Raw genomic sequence first — 13,947 nt, forward strand, 5'->3', positions numbered from 1 at the left:
ACACTTCATCAGACCTGGGGTGGCAGGGAGGCTTAGGAGGAGCTCGCAGAGGACACAGCCAGAGCAAAGGCAGGAGTGAAAGAACAGGGTGTCGGGACTTCCCTGGTGGCCCAGAGGTTGGGACTTTGCCTTCCAATGCAGGGGGTGAGGGTTCGATCCCTGGTCGGGAAGCTGGGATCCCACGTGCCTTGAGGCCAACAAACCAAAACACAAAAGGGAAGCAGTGTTGTAACAAATTCAATAAAGACTTTAAAAAAAAATGGTCCACATTAAAAAAAAAAAAAAAAAAGAACATGGTGTGTCCGTGTTCAGTGGAGCTGGAGGATAGAGGTGACAGGTGAGGGAGCTGTGGGAAAGAAGCTGCAGAGGGAGGCTGGCATGGTCTCCCAGCTTTAGTAACCATCGGTTTTACTCATAATATTACAAATTAAATAAATACACATTGAATGAGATACCATTTTTCATCAGTCAGATTAGCAAAGAAGTCAAGTTTGATAATATGCTGTGTTGATGGGAGAATGCAGAAACAGGCATTCTCAAACATACTGTTTCCCTTGTACATGACTAAAGAATATATTTTAAATGATACTATTGGTTGCTTTTGAGGAGGGGAACCAAGTTGCTGGGGGAAAAGGATGGGACGGAGCTTTGCACTGTGTGATCTCTTAAATGGCTGATATTTTGAACTATATGAGTTAATCAATAAATCTAAACCTAACTAACTCGCTAAATAAAACGCACATAGCTTTTGAACTGGCAGTCCATATCCAGGGACCTATACTACAGGTATACGTATTATACGGCAGTATATTTCAAGGCTATTCATTAGAGTGTTGTTTGTGCAAGTAAAACTCTAGATACAACCTAAATATCCTCAGTGAGGACTAGCTGAGTAAATTTTGGATCATCCATATGAATTGTTTCCTCTAGGGAGAGGGAAAGAAATGGGTGGGTGGGAGGAGGAAGGTGTTGAGCTTTTTCCTTTTAAACTATGTCCTTCGATAGAGTTGGATTTTTTTATTGCAAGGCTATATATCTCCTCATTCTCTCTCCTGCCAGCCCCTGGCAACCAACATTCTACTCTCTGTCTCTCAATTTGACTACTCTATGTACCTCATATAAGTGGAATCATACAATATTTGTCCTTTTGTGACTGGCTTATTTCACATAGCATAATGTCTTCAAGGTTCATCCACGTTGTAGCAGGTGTCAGAATTTCCTTTTTAAAGCTGAATAATAGTCCATCGTGTGTATATACCACATTTTGTTTATCCATTATATCATTGAATTTTTAAGTAGAAAGTTGTATCTATGTATCATCTAAAACCTAGAAAAAAATGATTTCAAAACACTATTTCCTTTCTTCCTCTTCCTCTGGGATAATTTAAATATCATAGGAATTATCTGCTCCTTGAAAGTTTGAAACAGTCCATTCGCTTGTGAAACTGCGCCTGGGCCTTTCTTTGAAGTGAGACTCTGACAGTCAGGTAGAGTCCTTGGAAGAAAAGCTATGCTGTGTAAAACAACCATAATTTATCTAAAATAGATAGGGACAAAAATTAGACAAAACAGTCAGGAGGTAAAGAGTAAATGTGAAATTTTTCTTATCTCTCAGAGGGTGAATCAAAGATACCATTTCAGTTTTGAAGTTGAAAAATTGAGAATTGTAGGCTTAAGCGTGGGGCTTACCGTCATAAAAATAACCACCAGTAGAACTAAAAGCGAATTGCCTATGCTCCCATTTAGAAGATTAAAAAAAAAAGAATAAAGGAAAGAGAAAACCTAGCCCTTGGAGCAACAGATAGAAAACAAGGGAAACAGAAATAGTGAACTGGCCTTTTGTCATGGGGTCGGGGAGGGCGTGGGAGGAGCCAGGTAGCTTCTGCCTTTTTTTCCTGGCGTCTTCATTTTTACTTTGGTTTAAATTATTTTGCATATGGAGATACCAAGGTTGTGCTCTGCGTCTGTGGCCTGTTCCTACTTGGAAAAAGAAGACATCTTCTTATCTCATTTTGATTCTGTTTTATTTCGGTGGGTATCTCCTAGGGGGATTATGCATATGCTCATTAACTCAGCCATCAAGTCCCAACTTGACTTTGAATAGGAAAGATGTGCCCCTTAAATATGTTTACTGCTCCTGAATTAATCTTGCCAAAACAGTGTGTTAACCATTGACCTAGATGATCTCTGTAGGCCCTTCCAGCTCCCTCTGCGTCTGTCTTGGTTTCTCTGTCTCTCTATCTCTCTGTCTCTGTCTCTCTCCTTCACACACACACACACACACACTCACACAAATCTAGGAAATGTCTCTGAACATTGTGTATGACCCCACAACACTACATGGCAGAAACAATAGGGAAGCAGTCTTGGTTTGGCGTAAGAAAGAAATGTTTTGATAATCAGAGCTATTCAAAGATATGAAAAACCATCTCACAAGGTGGTGAGTTCTCTGTTATTGGAGATGTGTAAGCCCAGGCTGGATAGCCACCACCTCAGAGGTTTTCAGGCTATTCAAGCGTCTAATGGGGATTTAGAAGAAATTTGAAAACAAAAGAGGTTTCTTTTACTTAGAGGTGGGGAGTGAGCCAGAAGAGAACCACAGAAGCCCCTGGGCATGGGGAAGGCCTGGGCCGGGAGCTGGGGGAGCACTAAAGGAGATTTGCCAGGCCTCTTTTACTCAGTTGAGTCCTCTTTCTAGGACCACAGAAATGTTCATCCCTCCCCCAGGGATGGCCCTGATGAGTCTTGAGTTTGGAAACACAACAGTATTGTGGAGCTGCAGGAATAGCCTAAGGTGGAGACACCGCAACTGCAATGTTGACTCCAGCCCTTGTTCCTAAGTGCAAAACTACCGGTTGAGCGGGCTTGCAGAGTTGCCCAAGGGACCTGTTCTAATGAATAGCCTAGAAACACTGGAATACATTCTCAAGTGTGTAAATAGTGCTTCTGACATATTTGAGGGGGCTTGAAAACAGTTTAAGTATCCTAATCAGTTCAACCAAATACACTGAGTATCTCTACTAGCAGGCACTGCTGGCTGGGTAGGGGCCCCAAAATAATTAAGACTGAGTTTGTGCTCTCCATGGCAGCCTCACGGCCTCGGAGATGAGAAGCACACAAATCCAAGTGACTGCCAACCCAAGGCCCAGCCTTAAGTGCTGTGGTCCAGTTAAGAAGATGAGGAAGTGAAGTGGGAATGCTCTGGGCCAGCTTGGAGTAGGGAGGAAGAGGGAACGGGAAGCTCGGAAAGTTCATCTCAGATTTAGGGGGGAAGCCCTCAAGGGAAGAGCGTCCCAGGCTGTGAGGTCCCCAGGAGGCAAACACCAGAGGTGGCAGTGGGCGAGACACGAGTAAAGAAGGGTTGTTCGCATCTCCAGCGTCTGTTTCCCTCCATCACCACAAAAGCCTCCAATCTCCTTTTTGGGGGTGCGAACCCCTGTCACCCTCTTGGGGTGACAGCGGTTCACCTCCAGGACCCTCCCCTTTCAGGTCTGCCAATCAAAGCACCGATTCTTCCGGGCCACAGTGATTGGCTCAAGGTGAATCTATGGCTTGGGCCTGCCCAATCAGAGTGAAGCCCATGAGCACACGCGCTCTGTTGCTCCTTTGAGCCTGTGAGAAACAAAATCCGGAGCCCCTGCCGTCTTGCATCTGTGGGAGCTGGCGGGGGAGGGACTGCATTGACCAGGGTGGCCGAGGTGAAGCCACCAAGGTTCATCACCAAACTGAGTCACCTCCTAGGAAGAGGCTAATAAGGCTTTCCTGGAATTGGAGGTGAGTTCAAAGTTCTTGCAAAATCACGTCAGAATTTTGTTTGAAACAAAAGCGGAAGGAAATGGGGAGCGGCAGCGGTGTTTTCCCATGTCCACGAAGCCGCTTTATCTGGGCTTCTCAGCTACCTTGAAACCAAGAACGGGCTACTCGGGGTATTCTAGCCCCTGGGGAGTGGGCTCTCTAAGGAGTAAGTGAGAACTCGGGGGCCTGTGGCAGTCTGATGTGAATGAGTGTTTGTCCATTCCCAGGAATGCAAGCATCCCTGAGGGGTCCTGGGAGTAACCGGGTTCTGATCCCAGTCATGAGTTTCTGATCATGAGCTGCCTTCCCGTAGGGCCCAGATTCAGTGACCAGCCACATCCGAGAAGAGAGAATATTTCTGCCACTTGCTCCATCCTTTGTGGAAAAAAATCTTCTGTACTCAGGAGTTAGAATGTTACCCTAGGGGCAGTAGAATCCGTTAAAAGTTTGTTTTTCAGAAGGAATGAGACATCAGAGCTATGCTTTAGAGATAAGGAATCTTAGGGGAAAGAATGGATTGCAAGGAGAGAGATTGGAGGCAAGAGGCTGATTTGAGAGGCTGTCTTTTCATCCATGACAGACGACGCTGACGTGGCCTGGGGCTGTGGCAGCAGGGAGAGAACAGGGGACCAAAGTGATGGACACTGGGAGTAGAATTAACATTTGTTTTATGAGGAGGGTAAAGACAAAGACAGGATCAGAGGTGATTCCCTGGTTTCTGGCTGGAGTATCTCAGGAAGAGGTCCACTGAGATAGGCCCTTAAAAATCCCTTCAATTACCAATCAAGTAGAGTGTCCCCAGTTTCACATATACAACCTTTGTACACTAAAGCTTTTTGTACCTCTGAGCCAAACTGAAAGGAGCATATGAGTGAGCACAGACTCTTAGAAATGATACACAAGAAACTCCAAGGAGACCAACTCAGCAGCTGAGAATAGGGTGTAAAAGCACTGATTATTCAAAATATAAATAGAGTTTAAAATTTTAAGTATATAATCAAATTTTAAGAATAAAAGCAGTACGGGATTTCCCAGGTGGTCCAGTGGTTAGGACTCCACGCTTTCACTGCCAAGGGCCCGAGTTCAATCCCTGGTCAGGGAACTAAGATCCCACAAGCCACATGGCACAGCCAAATAAATAAATAAATAAAAGCAGTAGCAAGACAAGAGTGTGTCACCCATCAGTAGTCACCAAGCTGAGAATTTTTCAGTTGATAATAATAAGACAGGAGCTTCAGCAGGACAATGCAGGGAGGGCTCTACACCCTTCCTCCTGTAGTTCTCTAGTAGGTAACTATTTGACCACAGTTCACAGCCTGTCTCTTTGTCATACACACATCCCACTGCTTTCAAGGAAAGCAAATAATCCTCAGAGACAGTAAAGTCTAAATTCCACATCTTTTGGTTAAAATGGTAAATTGTATTTATTTTACTATAATAAGAATCATATTATATATACATATGTATACATATACATTTATACAGTAATATACATACAGATATACATACATGCATATATAAATGAAACACTAAAAAGCTACAAGCCAAATGTCAGCAGTGAATTGTGAAGTCTGAATTGTGAGATTATGAGATTTTTACTTTCTTTTTTTTGTTTTTGGCTTTGTAGGGTCTTTGTTGCTGCACGAGGCTTTCTCTAATTGCCCTGAGCGGGGGCTACTCTTTGTTGCAGTGTGCGGGCTTCTCATTGCGGTGGCTTCTCTTGTTGTGGAGCACGGGCTCTAGGCGCGCGAGCTTCAGTAGTTGTGGCACACGGGCTTAGTTGCTCCGAGGCATGTGGGATCTTCCTGGACCAGGGCTTGAACCTGTGTCCACTGCATTGGCAGGTGGATTCTTAACCAGTGCACCACCAGGGAAGCCCGAACACATTACTTTTTCAGGGAAAAATAAGTGTGTTTCTTTAAATCCACTTGAGTTTGCTTGAACAGGCTCTTTGCTTTGGCCAAGGAGGAGGCAGGCCCTAGGGGCAGATGCACGTGTGTTCCACCGCAGGAATTTCTCCTCTCCAGGCCTGCCCTCCACCTTTACAAGGCGATTTCAGGCTTGCAGAGCTCATGAGGAGTCTCTCGCTCACACGTGGGCATTGTCGGAGGGCACGTACAAGGTCTCTTTGAATCTCATAGATGAATTTACAGCCGTTTCATGAGGGATTCCTCCCGATGGCCCCAGAAGCTATGTTGGGACTGTTCTGCCTGACTTACAGCCAAGAGTCATGTCAAGGCTGCGTGTGGCAGCAGCACAGTGCGGTGGGAAACGTGACACAGACGAGTCAGCCGTGGAATTCTGCAGTGTGACCATCAGCCCAACACTCCCCCTCTCTGGCCCTTCCTTCCTTCATTGCTAAGATGAGGGGATCATTAATTCCATTAAAAGCAGTATAATTTTTTCCTGAAATCGGACCCACAATGGATTTTGAGTTTTGCATCATTTGCAAAGCAGTTTCTGTTTCTTTCTTCTGCTTCTACTGATGCAGAGACCTGAGGCCCACTACAATGCCTTGTCTAAAAGCAGAACCACTAAACCTTGGTGACACAAAGAAATTGCCGCAGAAACTTTGAAATTTAAGAACTTTCTGTTTTGCTTTGTTGTTTGTTGTTTTGACTTTTTACTTTGAGCCAGGTCAAATTTTTAGCCTTGATGTATTTCCCTCACTGATCTTTGAAGAGAGAAGGGAGGTCCCCAGAGGCCAAGGTGGGGAGGGCGATAGGCAGACAGGATGGCAGGGAGCACCGCTTAGAGTTCTGTTAACAAACAAAATTCACCTGAGTGAATTTGAAGATCAATTGGCTTTATTCAGCAATTCACAAATGGGACAGCATCCCATCCACCAAGTAGTGAGGAGCTCCAAGGAACTGTACAAAACGGAAGGTTTTGAAAGGCAGAGAAGGGGTGGGACAAAGAAGTCATCAACAAAATAAGGGGTTATTTCAGACAGAGGTCACCTTCCTTTTGGGGAAGGCAGGGGTCTATGTGGCAGACTACCTCACTAGTGCTGGCCAGGAAATTCCAGACTGACTGGTTAAAGTCACTTTCATGGGATGGGCTAAAACTGCAATTTGGTTACGTATTAAGTCTTGGTTTACTGATGTGGGGCATAGCACACGTGACTTCATTTTGGGTCTGTTGTTTCTTTGTTTAACAGTTCTATTTGAGTAGAATAGGCATGGCAAGAATAAACACAAAATGTTAACAGAGGGCTTCCCCGGTGGCGCAGTGGTTGAGAGTCTGCCTGCCGATGCAGGGGACACGGGTTCGTGCCCCGGTCCACATGCCGCGGAGCGGCTGGGCCCGTGAGCCATGGCCGCTGAGCCTGCGCGTCCGGAGCCTGTGCTCCGCAACGGGAGAGGCCACAGCGGTGAGAGGCCCGTGTACCGCAAAAAAAAAAAAAAAAAAAAAAAAATGTTCACAGGGGTTTTCTCCCAGGAGAATTATGGAATTTAATTTCTCCAGATTATTGACAGTGAGCATATATTACAGTTTTATTTTATATTGTATTTCAATAAAAATCAATCAGTGTAAAGATTCCTAGATACTGTGAGACTCATTAAAATCATTTTGTAGTATTCTTTTCTGCAAACAAAAAGACCCTTTTTAATTAAGAAAAACATCATTTGAAATTGCAAATGCTTTTCTTTTTTTAATGAAAAAACAATTAGCCATGACTTTTTTCCAGTGAATAAAAATTTCCCTAACAGGCTTGCTCTAAATGTTAAATTTTAAAAATTTCAGTATGGTAGTGCTACCTCCATACACAATAGCTAGCCTGATTAAAAGTTAAAGTCTTTCTTAAAACACAGAAAATCATTATAATGAATAATGCAAGTTAAAAAAAAATTTAATTCAGTGTTTTCCTGAAAGTAGCTTCATATTTTAAGTACTCATTAGAAAAACGAAGCTGCAAAGTAATTTGTAAAATGAGACCACTACACATCTATCAGAATGACTAAAAATAAAAAATGATGACGACACCAAATGCTGGTGAGGATGCAGAGAAACCTGATTGCGCATACACTGCTGGTGAGAACGCACAATGGTACAACCACTCTGGAAAATAGCTTCTTCACAAACTAAACATACACTTATAATATGACCCAGAAATTGCACTCCTGGGCATTTTTTTCCCAGAGAAATGAAGCCTTGTGCTCACACAAAACACCTGTATATGGATGTTTATAGCAGGGGTTGTAACAACCCCAAACTGGAAACAGCCCAGATGTCCTTCAACAGGTGAATGGTTAAGTGAACTACAGTACATCCATATCATGGAATCCTAGTTAGCACTAAAAACGACTGAAGTTTTGATATATGTAAAAACTTGGACAAATGTCCACTTTCCTCATTTGTAACAGGGAGGAGGTTGTCTCAAGAGCCTTCCTGTTTGGGAATTCACGATACAGATGAGCAGAGTGGGGCAGGATGAGAGCATGTTTGAAAGAGCTTAGGGATTTTATTTTACTTTATTTTATTTTTTAGAACTTTTAGAGATTCAAAATAATCAGAAGGAAGTGGCTTGATGAAGGCCAACTGTCATGCTTCATGGGAGCCCATTTTGGAAGCTGGGAACCCAGGAGAAGGGGAGTTTAGGGTAGGTGCATTCTGTTGGCACAAGACGAAGTCTGCTCAGCTGTAGTGAACTTTAAGGTTGTTGCTTTCTCACACTGAGATGGGACAGGGTGGATTTGAGGCCTAAACTGAAAGGATTCTGTGTTCCCAGGAACATAAGGAAATATCTTGTTCTGATACACAAAATTAAGGGTTCATCAGTCAAGGCAACTAAAGAACTGGAGAGAGCCACATTGCCTCCTGAACACTGGGAGCAATGGGAAGTCCGGTGTCAAGGGCACATTCATCTGGTGTAACAGTATTTGTCATGTGATTCTCAAGCACGACCAGTGTCTGCACTGTGTTCAGGCTAGGAAGTGAAGTACGCAGTTCAGAGCCCACGAAAATCTCCACAAGCTCAGTTGCTGCACATGATGCACCAAGGCGGGATTTTACATCCGGGACAGGAACCCCGCTAAAACCGGAAGCACCCCTTGCTACGGGGTCTACTGGGGGCATACGTAGTGTCTCCCAACAGCCAATCCTAGTGCCAGGAGTGTTTAGGAGGCGTAGCCGTGGAGAGACAGTGGCCAATGGCAGAGAGGGCCGTTAATAGAGTGAGGGCAGCCGCGGGTGAGGGGAAGAGAGTACAGCCGCCACGGGAGGCTGAGGAGCTCTAGCCGGTTGGGTGGTTAGACTGTTGACGCGAACTGTAGCGGTACTTCAGCCACCAAACTTCGATTCTCGCCTGCCCTTAAACATCATGGGAGATGCACAGAGTGAGCATCAGCGGATGTTACGACGCCACAAGCGCGAGAAGGCAGAGCTGCAGGCCCACATTCAGGGCATGAAGAGCTCGGTCCCCAAGAGGGACGAGAAGAGAAGAAAGCAGTTGCTCCTCGATGTGGCCCGCCTCGAGGCCGAGATGGAGCAGAAGCAGCAGCAGGAGCTGCAGAAGTTCCAGGAGAGTTTCCCTGATAACAGCAACCTCGATTCAGTCACTGAAGATCTGGGCAAGCTGGATCTCGAGGACAAGCCTCCTCACCTCTCGAGGGCACAGAGAAGGCGCGAAAGAAAGGTGGCCCTCGAGAGAGAAAGGCAGGAGAGGATGGCCAAGGCTGAGATGGAGCACCTGGCCAGCTTCCGCCATGACGAGGAAATGAAGCTCGACGGCATCCTGTGGGCCAGGAATCTGGAGATGAAGGCTATCCCGGCCGACGGCCACTGCATGTACCGCGCCATCCAAGACCAGCTGGTGTTCTCCGTGACCGTGGAGAGCCTGCGGAGGCGCACCGCCGAGTACATGCGGAAGCATGTCGAGGACTTCCTGCCCTTCTGCAGCGACGCCTGCAGCCACGACGACTTCTTGAGCTGCTGCGACGACATCGTGCTCAGCGCGTCGTGTGGAGGCCAGCTCGAGCTGAGGGCCCTGTCGCACGTCCTGCAGACCCCCATCGAGGTGATCCAGGCCAACTCGCCCGCCGTCGTCTACGGAGAGGAGTACACCAAGAAGCCGCTCACCCTGGTCTACAGGAGCTACTCCATGTGCGGGGAGCACTACAACTCGGTGAAGCCGCTCGACGCCGGCTCCGTCAGGTGCCTGGCCTGCCGTCTCTTGTAGGCCCGCTGCCGCCATCGCCGTGGCGGCTGCCGTTGGAGCCGAAGCTGCCGCCGCCGCGTCTCCTCAGCAGGCTCCGCTTTTTTCCTTCGGTTTTCTCAGGGTTTTGTTGATTCATTTTACTCAGAGTTCACCCCCTCTCTCCACCCCCGCCCCCCCTTCTTCCCCCCTCGCTCTTCTATCCTCCTCGATCGTCCCTGGGTTGCTTCTTTCACGGGGTTAGGGGAACCGGAGGCCGGTGACCAGGAAGACATCTGCACCGTCCTACCCTAGCGGAGTGACTATGCCAAGTTCCCACCTTTCTTGCTCCGCGGCATGTGGGGTTGGGTCTTCCCCGACCAGGGCTGGAACCCGTGTCCCCAGGATTCTTAACCACTGAGCCACCAGGGAAGCCCTAGTATTTTGTTTTGTTTTTTCATAAAACCTTGTATGGTTGCAAATTAATGACAGTTGTTTAGATGTTTTCTGAATTCTAAATAATGTTTGTTAACTTTAGAAGTTAAATGTAAGCGTTAAATGTAGAAAGTAGATTTACCGAAACTGATAGGCTAGATAAGGCTTGCTCTAAGATATGAAAGATCTCAATTTAATTTCCTTTATTAAATATAAGAAAGGACATGACTTTATTCAAGTAGTTGATTCATTTCATTATATCTGCAATTGATGTGAAGTAAGAAGAGACAAACTGATAGGTAGTTTAACTGACTGTGAGGGGTGACATCAACTAGTAAGTTTCCTTTATTCTCAGACATAAAAGGGTATAACGCTGTTCAAGCACTTGGTCCACTTTGTTCTATCTACAACTGGTATGAGTGTGAAAGATCTGAACTTAGTCGTTTTCCTTAATTCTTAGAGATAAAAAGTATTTAAAGAGAGATTTTAAAAAGTATTAAAGTCGTTGATTCATTTTGTTATATCTGCAACTGCTATGAAGCACAAAAAATGAGCAATATACTTTTGTTGATATTTGAGACTTGTTGATATCTGAATTTGCCAAAAAAAAGTAAAAGTGAAATGATTTGCAGTAAACAACTTAAAAAAATTTAACCTTTAGGTCCTGTACTTCAGTGAGATTACTTACATTCATTTAAAAATTCTTTGTACACACCAAATGTTCTAAACTAAAACATACGAAGGGGAAAAGGCGAACAGTAGTTTGTTTAAAGAATAAAAGCAGTTTAAAAAAATACCTGGTTTTCTATTTTTGTATAGCTGACTGAGTTCATATAGAGTTTGTATCCCAGGATCGACTTCAGCAAAGGAATCCTGGAGGGTTAGGGAGCAGGAGGGAAGGGGGAGGACACAGTGACAGATGAGGCTTTTGGAAGGAGGAATGGGCCTGCAGTCCTGATGGTGGTCTGGAGTGGAATATCTCCCAGGGAAGGATATAGGGAGGAATAAGATAGTTGAAGCTATCCTGAGTTGATGTTTCACTCAGTGAAAACATCATGAAATGGCTCCAGTTAAGGATGTTCTCATTGCTATGCATGACAAAGTACTTGCACTTTCAAAAACTTGCCAGTCCAGGGCTAGTTGCAGGAGGGAAAGAAGTGCCACTGTTTTTTTCTTTTTTTTTTTTTTTGAAGGCAGGGTGTGTGTTGGGGGGAATCTCTTTTCAAAATGCAAATATAGAAATCCTGCCAGATAGCTCGCTGTGTAAATGTGTGCATCAGATACATTTTCAGATAGCCAGCTGTCTGAGAAGAGGAAGTCCCTGAGAAAACTAGGTATTTGGACGCATTGTGAGAAGAGCGCCTTTTATAGGGATGAGAATGCTGGCTGGGGAAGGAAGAATAGGCCAGGAAGGGAGGCATAATCTGTAGAAGGGGGCCTGGCTGGGACAAAGGGTGAAAACTGGGGAAGGGGTCAGTCTAGGAGGATGAATGGGCCGTGGCAGGGGAAAGGGGAACAGGCAGAAGAAGGGGAGACGGCGAGGTAAGGACACCTGTGTGGACTGGGGCACAGGGTGAAGAAGGAGGCCAGGCTAGGAAGGGGATAATGGAGCGGGGGCTGCTTAGGGAAGGAGGACTCGGCTGGTCAAGGGAAAGAGGCTTAGTTGAGTTAGGAGGCAAAGGATGAGAGAGGAATCCTTGAGTGTTAAAGGGTAAAAACCCTGGGGAATGGCACCTGACCAGGGAAAGAGATCTGGCTGGGAAAGTAGGCTTAAGCTGGGGAAGAGGGTGAGGCTGGGGAAGGGGCCTGGATGTGGGAAGGGGCCTGTCTTGTAAAAGGAGCAGAGACTTGATAGGGTGGCACAAGCTGAGGATGGGAGACTGGTTGGGCTGGGGGAGATTGGGGGGAGAAAATATCCTGGCAGGGAAAGGTGGCCTGCCTGGGGAGGGGCTCTGGCAGGGGAATGGGGCCTGGGAAGGAGGCACAGGCAAGGAAAGGAAGCTGGTGGCGGGAGAGGTTCGAATGCTGAGACCAACATAGGCTGGGCATGGGATAATCGGTGGGTTGATGGACCTGCCTGGAAGAGGGGGATTAGCAGGTGGGGAGGGCCTGCTAGGGCAGGGATCCTGCCTGGGAAGGAAGGCGTGTGTCCTGGCTGAGGGAGGGCACATGGTTGAGGAAAGGGACCTAGCTGGGGGCACAGGCTAGGGATGGGGAAAAGGTCTGGCTGAGGAGGGGGAATAAGCTAGGGGAGGGGTTTGGTTGAGGAAGGGGTATACCGGTTGAGGAAAGGTACCTTACTGGGAAGGAGGCCCGCCTAGGGAAATGAGCTTAGACTGGGGGAGAGGCTGTTAGGTCCCTGGGTGAAGAGAGCCTGGCTGTGGGGAGGAGTTTGGCTGGGAAAGACTTCCCAGCTGGGGGCATGTGTGTGTGAAGGGGTCCCGGCAGGGAAATGTCACATGGTTGGGGAGGGGACTTTACTGGTGTTGGAGAGCTGAGAGAGGAGGATGCTTGGCCAGGGAAGGGGGCCTTTTTTTTTTTTTTTTCTGGGGATGGCAGAAGTGTGTTTGTTCTGGGTCCACCCACCGAGCCAATTAGGGTGCTGGGGGTGCGAAGCGGATGTAAAGGGTGGGCCGAGACAGTCCCGGGGACGGCCTAGGCCTCCACGGCCCGGCCGTTGATGATGCGGATGTGGCGGATGATGTCGTGGATGGCTTCTGACGTGGTGCCCTGGCCCCCGATGTCTGGGGTGTGCATATTTTCATTGTCCATGGATGCCAAGACGGCCTTGCGGGTGGAGGTGGCGTAGGAGTGGAGCTTGAGGTGGTCGAGCATCATGCGACTTGGCACTGGCTATGAAAGGCCAGTGAAGGGGGAACTCCTTGGAAAAGTGGTCCAGCTGAAAAGGGAAAAGGCTGGGCACAAGCACCTGGCTATCAGAAGGAGGCCCTTTCTGGAGAAGGGGTCCCGTGAGGGCAAGGGGACACAGGGTTGAAAAGGGGCTTTGCCTGGGGAAGGGTAGCCTGGCTAAGGAGGCTGTCAACAGGGTCTCAGGTCGGGGAACAGGCCCTGGCTGGGTGAGGGGCCTGCGAGCAGAAGGGTCCTGCATGGGGAATAACACAGGCTGGGGTTGAGGCCTGCCTGGGGAGGGGAGGCTGGCAGCATAGGACGGTAAAGAGGCTGGGCTGTGGCCCAGGGTGGGAAAACTTCCAGGCAAGTGGCTAGAGGCTGGAGAGTTGGACACAGGCTGGTAAGATGGCTGGTTTAGAAAGGGGGCCAATGCCAAGAAGGAGGCATAGGCTGAGGAAGAGGCTCTGGCTGGGGAAAGGGGCCTGGCCGGGCAAGGGGGCATAGGCTGGGGAAGGAAAAGCAAGTTGGGTCAGGGAGCCTGGGCACGGGCTGGCGGGGGTGGGTGGGTGGGTAAGAAGCTGGGGCAGGGGCCGAGGCAGGGGCCTGGGTAGGGTTACTGCAAAAGAGGATACTGGCTGGGAATGTGACTCCGCTGGGGCGAGGGTCTAGGTGGGTATAGGGGACGCCTGCCTAGGAGGGGAAGGGAACCAGGCTGGGGAGGTAGCCTTGGC

The 13,947-nt window shown here is 47.5% G+C and overlaps 1 protein-coding gene across 1 annotated transcript; it reads left to right on the forward strand.

Annotated features, from left to right (window-relative positions):
* Positions 1 to 7,846: 7,846 nt before the first annotated feature.
* On the forward strand, positions 7,847 to 9,976 carry LOC309796191 (OTU domain-containing protein 6A-like; the record flags this gene model as incomplete). The annotated part of the gene is made up of 1 exon (XM_082609249.1): positions 7,847 to 9,976. The coding sequence occupies exon 1, from the start codon at positions 9,119 to 9,121 to the stop codon at positions 9,974 to 9,976; it is 858 nt and encodes a 285-aa protein (XP_082465375.1). The 5' UTR covers positions 7,847 to 9,118.
* Positions 9,977 to 13,947: the final 3,971 nt, after the last annotated feature.

The sequence above is a fragment of the Mesoplodon mirus genome (genome assembly GCF_964341445.2).
Source record: "Mesoplodon mirus genome assembly, chromosome: X".
Classification (NCBI taxonomy): Eukaryota; Metazoa; Chordata; class Mammalia; order Artiodactyla; family Ziphiidae; genus Mesoplodon; species Mesoplodon mirus.